The sequence below is a fragment of the Pristiophorus japonicus genome, chromosome 23 (assembly GCF_044704955.1).
Source record: "Pristiophorus japonicus isolate sPriJap1 chromosome 23, sPriJap1.hap1, whole genome shotgun sequence".
NCBI lineage: Eukaryota > Metazoa > Chordata > Chondrichthyes > Pristiophoridae > Pristiophorus > Pristiophorus japonicus.
This window is the reverse complement of record NC_091999.1, coordinates 6518196-6526062: the sequence shown is the minus strand read 5'-3', so window position 1 is coordinate 6526062 and position 7867 is coordinate 6518196. Positions and strand designations below refer to the sequence as shown.

The following is a 7867-nucleotide window of genomic DNA, read 5'->3' as shown; positions in this document are numbered from 1 at the left end:
GGAGTGCTGCACTGTCGGAGGGGCAGTACTGAGGGAGCCCGCACTGTCGGAGGGGCAGTACTGAGGGAGCGCCGCACTGTCGGAGGGGCAGTACTGAGGGAGCGCCGCACTGTCGGAGGGGCAGTACTGAGGGAGCACCGCACTGTCGGAGGGGCGGTACTGAGGGAGCGCCGCACTGTCGGTACTGAGGGAGCGCCGCACTGTCGGAGGGGCGGTACTGAGGGAGCCCCGCACTGTCGGAGGGGCAGTACTGAGGGAGCACCGCACTGTCGGAGGGGCGGTACTGAGGGAACGCCGCACTGTCGGAGGGGCAGTACTGAGGGAGCACCGCACTGTCGGAGGGGCAGTACTGAGGGAGTGCTGCACTGTCGGAGGGGCGGTACTGAGGGAGCGCCGCACTGTCGGAGGGGCGGTACTGAGGGAGCGCCGCACTGTCGGAGGGGCAGTACTGAGGGAACGCCGCACTGTCGGAGGGGCAGTGCTGAGGGAGCGCCGCACTGTCGGAGGGGCGGTACTGAGGGAGCGCCCCACTGTCGGAGGGGCAGTGCTGAGGGAGCCCCGCACTGTCGGAGGGGCGGTACTGAGGGAGCGCCGCACTCTCGGAGGGGCGGTACTGAGGGAGTGCCGCACTGTCGGAGGGGCAGTGCTGAGGGAGCCCCGCACTGTCGGAGGGGCAGTGCTGAGGGAGCCCCGCACTGTCGGAGGGGCAGTACTGAGGGAGCCCCGCACTGTCGGAGGGGCAGTACTGAGGGAGTGCCGCACTGTCGGAGGGGCGGTACTGAGGGAGCGCCGCACTGTCGGAGGGGCGGTACTGAGGGAGCGCCGCACTGTCGGAGGGGCAGTACTGAGGGAACGCCGCACTGTCGGAGGAGCAGTACTGAGGGAGTGCTGCACTGTCGGAGGGGCGGTACTGAGGGAGCGCCGCACTGTCGGAGGGGTGGTACTGAGGGAGCGCCGCACTGTCGGAGGGGCAGTACTGAGGGAACGCCGCACTGTCGGAGGGGCAGTGCTGAGGGAGCGCCGCACTGTCGGAGGGGCGGTACTGAGGGAGCGCCCCACTGTCGGAGGGGCAGTGCTGAGGGAGCCCCGCACTGTCGGAGGGGCGGTACTGAGGGAGCGCCGCACTGTCGGAGGGGCAGTACTGAGGGAGCCCCGCACTGTCGGAGGGGCGGTACTGAGGGAGTGCCGCACTGTCGGAGGGGCAGTGCTGAGGGAGCCCCGCACTGTCGGAGGGGCAGTGCTGAGGGAGCCCCGCACTGTCGGAGGGGCAGTACTGAGGGAGCCCCGCACTGTCGGAGGGGCAGTACTGAGGGAGCACCGCACTGTCGGAGGGGCAGTACTGAGGGAGTGCCGCACTGTCGGTACTGAGGGAGCGCCGCACTGTCGGAGGGCAGTACTGAGGGAGCGCCGCACTGTCGGAGGGGCAGTGCTGAGGGAGCGCCGCACTGTCGGAGGGGCGGTACTGAGGGAGCGCAGCACTGTCGGAGGGTCGGTACTGAGGGAGCGCCGCACTGTCGGAGGGGCAGTACTGAGGGAGTGCCGCACTGTCGGAGGGGCAGTACTGAGGGAGCGCCGCACTGTCGGAGTGGCAGTACTGAGGGAGCGCCGCACTGTCGGAGGGGCAGTACTGAGGGAACGCCGCACTGTCGGAGGGGCAGTACTGAGGGAGCGCCGCACTGTCGGAGGGGCAGTACTGAGAGAGCGCCGCACTGTCGGAGGTGCTGTCTTTCGGATCAGACGTTAAAACCGAGGCCCCGTCTGCTCTCCGATGGACGTAGAAGATTCCATGGCCACTATTTTGATGACGAGCAGGGCAATTCTCCCCAGTGTTGTGTCCAATATTTATTCCTCAATCGACATCACATCGCTGTGTGGGGGAGCTTGCTGTGCAAAAATTGGCTGCCGCGTTTCCCACATTACAACAGTGACTACACTCCAAAAAGTCTGTAAACCACTTTGAGACGGCCAGTGACTGCAAATATGTAGAATAACAGATACCCGGGAGTGAGTTACAGGCTGGAATCTAATCGAGGGGTTCGGGGGGTTTATATATAGAATAACAGATACCCCGGAGTGAGTTACAGACTGGAATCTAATCGAGGGGTTCGGGGGGTTTATATATAGAATAACAGATACCCGGGAGTGAGTGACAGGCTGGAATCTAATCGGGGGGTTCGGGGGTTTATATATAGAATAACAGATACCCGGGAGTAAGTTACAGGCTGGAATCTAATCGAGGGGTTCGGGGGGTTTATATATAGAATAACAGATACCCGGGAGAGAGTTACAGGCTGGAATCTAATCGAGGGGTTCGGTGGGTTTATATATAGAATAACAGATACCCGGGAGAGAGTGACAGGCTGGAATCTAATCCCGAGGGGGAAGGGGGTTAATCTGTGGGGAGCTGAGCGTTTAAACTGAGCACCAGATAAATGACACAAACCCATAGATTGGTAAAAGTTGTGTTTAATATAAAATGGTGCCCCCCGCCAGGTGAGAGGGAGTGGTACATCATGACAACATCCGTGTGGTACTGAGATTATCACCAACCGTTGCCCCCGGCTAAAGGGTCGCTGCGCGGACACTGAAGCCGATGACCTTTGCCCTCTGAGGTCGGCCTGCCCGCCATTTCCTGGTAGATGGCTTGGAGGGCCAAGGCCCCTTCCACAGTCACTGCCATCTTCCCGATCACCTCCGTCTCACGATCGACCTCCAATACTGAGGGACAGAGAGAGATCACCACATAGGTGTTGGAATATAATCGAGGGGTTCGGGGGGGGGGTTATATATAGAATAACAGATACCCGGGAGTGAGTTACAGGCTGGAATCTAATCGAGGGGTTCAGGGGGTTTATATATAGAATAACAGATACCCGGGAGTGAGTTACAGGTTGGAATCTAATCGAGGGGTTTAATAGATAGTTGAATAATTTACTGTCAAACTCCGCCTCGATGATGTCCTGTCCGGTTTGGTATATCTGGGTGATTGGAACATAGCAGAATCCGACCTCGGTACAGTCCTCTCGTCCGTCCATCGGCTCACTGACCACGGTGAACTTTAACCTGGGGACAGACATAGAGGTCATCAGTGAGAGCGACGGGCCGTGATCCCATTGTCCAGCGCTCTGTCTAAGCTCGCTACACCCTCCGTGCGCCCTGTCTCTGCGCAAATACTGCGTCCTAAACTAGTGCTTTCTCTGATCACGTTGCTAAAAAGCAGAAGACTCATGCTTTCGTACGCCTGTAAATACGTCGACTCTACTCGGAGCTCCTTCGCAGCAAGCGAGCCCCAGGTGGGCAGAGGAAACGTTACAAGAGACCACCCTCAAAGCCTCCCCGATAAAGTGCAACATCCCCACCGACACCTGGGAGTCCCTGGGCCAAAGACCAGTCCCGCCCTCAGTGGAGGAAGTGCATCCGGGAGGGCGCTGAGCACCTCGAGTCTCGTCGCCGAGAGCGTGCAGAAAGCAAGCGCAGACAGCGGAAGGAGCGTGCGGCAAACCAGTCCCACCCTCCCCTTCCCTCAACCACTGTCTGTCCCACCTGTGACAGGGACTGTGGTTCCCGTATTGGGCTGTTCAGTCACCTGAGAACTCACTGTTAGAGTGGGAGCAAGTCTTCCTCGATTCCGAGGGACTGCCTGTGATGCATTCATTGGTTTTTGCACAAGAGGTACAGAGAATGGGAGTCGGAGAATTATTGAGGAAGTCTTGCTCCAAGTGTACAGGGTCCTCCACTGACAACCCCCACTCTCTCCCCCCTCCCGCACACTCTCTCCCCTCTCTCGTGCCCTCCCCCCTGCTCGCTCCCTCTCCTCTCCCCCTCCCCCCCCGCTCTCATTCCCTCTCCCCCTCCCTCTCGCTCGCTCGCCCCTCCCCCTCTCTCGCGCCCTCTCACCCTCCCCTGCTCGCTCCCTCTCCCCTCCTCGCTAACTCTCCCCCTCCCCCCGCTCTCACTCCCTCTTCCCTCTCTTTCCCCCCTCCCCCGCTCGCTCTCCTCTCCCCCCCCTCACACGTTTTTTCTCTCTCTCTCTCTCTCTCTCTCTCTCCTCTCCACTTCTCCTTTCCCCACTCTCTCTCTTTCGCTCTCGGAGTGCAGCGAAGATTCAACAGACTGATTCCCGGGATGGCAGGACTGACATGAAGAACGACTGGGCCTGTATTCACTGGAGTTTAGAAGAATGAGAGGGGATCTCATAGAAACATATAAAATTCTGACAGGACTGGACAGGTTAGATGCGGGAAGAATGTTCCCGATGTTGGGGAAGTCCAGAACCAGGGGTCACAGTCTAAGGATAAGGGGTAAGCCATTTAGGACCGAGATGAGGAGAAACTTCTTCACTCAGAGAGTGGTGAACCTGTGGAATTCTCTACCACAGGGAGTTGTTGAGGCCAGTTCATTGGATATATTCAAGAGGGAGTTAGATGTGGCCCTTACGGCTAAAGGGATCAAGGGGTATGGAGAGAAAGCAGGAAAGGGGTACTGAGGTGAATGATCAGCCATGATCTTATTGAATGGTGGTGCAGGCTCGAAGGGCCGAATCCACTCCTGCACCTATTTTCTATGTTTCTCGCTCCCTCCATCCTAACCCGGTCTGGGCCTATATGTGACTCCAGACCCACAGCAATGTAGTTGACTCTTAACTGCCCTCTGAAATGGCCCAGCGAGACACTCAGTTATACCGTCATCAGAGGCAGTCCCTTGAAAGCGAGGACGACTTGCTTCCTGGCCGATAGCGTTCCCAGGTGTTTCAAAGACATTGCGGATCCCGAACTACATCCTGAAGGGTGGACGGTGCCTGTGGTTGGGTTTGTTTTAACGTGGGCTGGCCGTTGTACACCAGCCCACCACACGGGGCTTGACAGAGCGAGGACCTTGGTCCAGTGGCGAGGGTTGACCAGGACGACTGGAGACCAGCTCTGCTGCACGGACCCAGTGCCCAGACATATCGCACAGTGTGGGCTGGGCCTGTGCTGCCCCTGGGCCCTCGATCACATCTCTCTACCGTTCCCTCGCCCCGACCTCGCTGCTCCTGCTGTAGCTGCCCAGGCTGCCCTCCCGGGGCCCCTGTTCTCTGTACTTTGCTGGCGGGGGGCAGTGCTGTCCAGTGCTCCCAGCGTCGTTCGGCACTGCTTAGCTACCCTCAGCTGTCAAAACACCCAGTGGTGCTGTGGACTCGGCCGGTGCTATAATCTGCTGTGGATGTTATCGGAGCAGGCCGGGGAGCAGAAGGAGCAGTGGAGGCCTAGCCCAGCAGGCTGAGTTCCCCCCTCCCCTCCCCCCCCCCCCCGGCCTGCGAGCACTATCGGAGCAGGCCGGGGAGCAGAAGGAGCAGCGTGGAGGCCTAGCCCAGAAGGCTGAGTGCCCCCCCCCTGGCCTGCGAGCGCTATCGGAGCAGGCCGGAGAGCAGAAGGAGCAGTGGAGGCCTAGCCCAGCAGGCTGAGTGCCCCCCCCCCCCCCGGCCTGCGAGCACTATCGGAGCAGGCCGGAGAGCAGAAGGAGCAGTGGAGGCCTAGCCCAGCAGGCTGAGTGCCCCACCCCCTGGCCTGCGAGCACTATCGGAGCAGGCCGGGGAGCAGTTGAGGCCTAGCCCAGCAGGCTGAGTGCCCCCCCCTGGCCTGCGAGCACTATCGGAGCAGGCCGGAGAGCAGAAGGAGCAGTGGAGGCCTAGCCCAGCAGGCTGAGTGCCCCACCCCCTGGCCTGCGAGCACTATCGGAGCAGGCCGGAGAGCAGTTGAGGCCTAGCCCAGCAGGCTGAGTGCCCCCCCCTGGCCTGCGAGCACTATCGGAGCAGGCCGGAGAGCAGAAGGAGCAGTGGAGGCCTAGCCCAGCAGGCTGAGTGCCCCCCTCCCCCCCCCTGGCCTGCGAGCACTATCGGAGCAGGCCGGAGAGCAGAAGGAGCAGCGTGGAGGTCTACCACGCCAGGGAGCAGCAGCACGTGCTGGAGCAGGAGAGCAACGGCAGCGAACAGGGACGTCACCAAGGCCCAGGTCGGTGATTGGAGCACGGGCAGGTCGGGGAGAAGCAGCAGCGAGAGATCGTGGAACGATGTGATCGGGGGGCCCAGGGGGCAGCCCACACACTGTGCGATATGTGAGCGCACTGGGCCCCATGCGGCAGAGCTGGCCTCCAGTCGTCCTGGTTGACCCTTGCCCCTGGACCAAGGCCCTCGCTCGGTCAAGCCCCGTGTGGTGGCTGGTGTACAACGGTCACCCCACGTTAAACAAACCCACCCACAGGGCATCATCCACCCTTCAACATGTAGTTCGGGATCCGGAATATTGGGTCCTTCATCGAAACACCTCTGAACTTTTTGACGTCAGCCTCGACTCGAGGGACTGCCGATGATGATACAAGGAGGCGGCTTACCACCACGTTATTGAAGCCAATTAGGGATGGGCAATAAAGATCCCACTTTGGGGGGAGGGGGGGTGGTGTTTCGGTACAGACCGTGTTCATGTTGCCCAGTGTCACAGCTTGAATCCTTGAAGAATAAATTACATCATAGGCAGTCCCTCGGAATCGAGGAAGACTTGCTCCCACTCTGAACATGAGTCCTTCGGTGGTTGAACAGTCCAATACAGGAACCACAGTCCCTGTCACAGGTGGGACAGACAGTGGTTGAGGGAAGGGGAGGGTGGGACTGGTTTGCCGCACGCTCCTTCCGCTGCCTGCGCTTGCTTTCTGCACGCTCTCGGCGACGAGACTCGAGGTGCTCAGCGCCCTCCCGGATGCACTTCCTCCACTTAGGGGCGGGACTGGTCTTTGGGCCCAGGGACTCCCAGGTGTCGGTGGGGGATGTTGCACTTTATCAGGGAGGCTTTGAGGGTGGTCCCTTGTAACGATTCCTCTGCCCACCTTGGGGCCCGTTTGCCGTGAAGGAGTTCCGAGTAGAGCGCTTGCTTTGGGGAGTCTCGTGTCTGGGGGCCATGCGGACAATGTGGCCCTGCCCAGCGGAGCTGGTCGAGTCTGTGGTCAGTGCTTCGATGCTGGGGATGTTGGCCTGGTCGAGGACGCTAACGTTGGTGCGTCTGTCCTCCCGGGGGATTTGCAGGATCTTGCGGAGACATCGTTGGTGGTATTTCTCCAGCGACTCGAGGTGCCTGCTGTACACGGTCCACGTCTCCGAGCCATGCAGTAAATGTAACTACTTTGTGGTTGCCACAAGACTGCTGATGCAAAAGAACCTTGAACTTACTGACTGCGGTGGGGGAGGCTTGACAAGAAACCACCGAAACTGCACCACCCCGACAGTCGCGAGCGATTACTGACGATAACGTCCCTGGAGCCGGCTTCCTGGTGCTGTGCGCCAGCTCTCCCTGTCGCTGTGAAAAGTAAGTGGTGGTCAGTGAATGTTGTACACTCACTGACGTGATCTGCCTGGCATTGACGTTCCGGGCGATACTGGGGGGGGGGGGGGGTATTTGGGGAGCGGCAATGGATTCTCCCCGCCCCGGCGATACAGGTCTACCGCCCCAAATAGCGCCACCTGTTGGCGTTAAGGAGACGAGATTTCCCCCCCATTTGCCCATACGTGGCCCGTGTGTTTGATGAGACAGGAGTGTGAAGCCCCTCGGGAAGCTTTATTACATTCGAGGCACTGTGTAAATGGGAGTCTAACGTCGTCGGGGTTTAAAGAGGAGCGTTCCCTCATATTATCTCCTCCACCCACCCCCCCCCCCCCCCGGGTTGTCGATCTGACCTGTACCTGCCCGGGGGTGGGGGGGTGCGCTGGATGAGCGAGTACAGGAATTCCTCTGGGCCCCGGCTCTCCGGGTCAGTGGATCACTGGGGAGTGAAGTCAGAGAAAGGCATTGGGGGGGGGGCAGAGAGAAGCGATAGACACGGTCCACAGTAACGGCACTGA

At 60.1% G+C, this 7867-nt stretch overlaps 1 protein-coding gene across 1 annotated transcript in view; it reads right to left on the bottom strand.

Moving 5' to 3' along the window:
- Positions 1-6470: 6470 nt before the first annotated feature.
- The window catches only part of LOC139235704 (X-linked retinitis pigmentosa GTPase regulator-interacting protein 1-like), a 118075-nt gene continuing 116678 nt past the window's right edge, over positions 6471-7867 (bottom strand). Inside the window, exon 25 of the mRNA XM_070866744.1 lies at positions 6471-6484. Coding sequence (XP_070722845.1) covers positions 6471-6484 — 14 coding nt within the window. The remainder of the gene's footprint in view (positions 6485-7867) is intronic.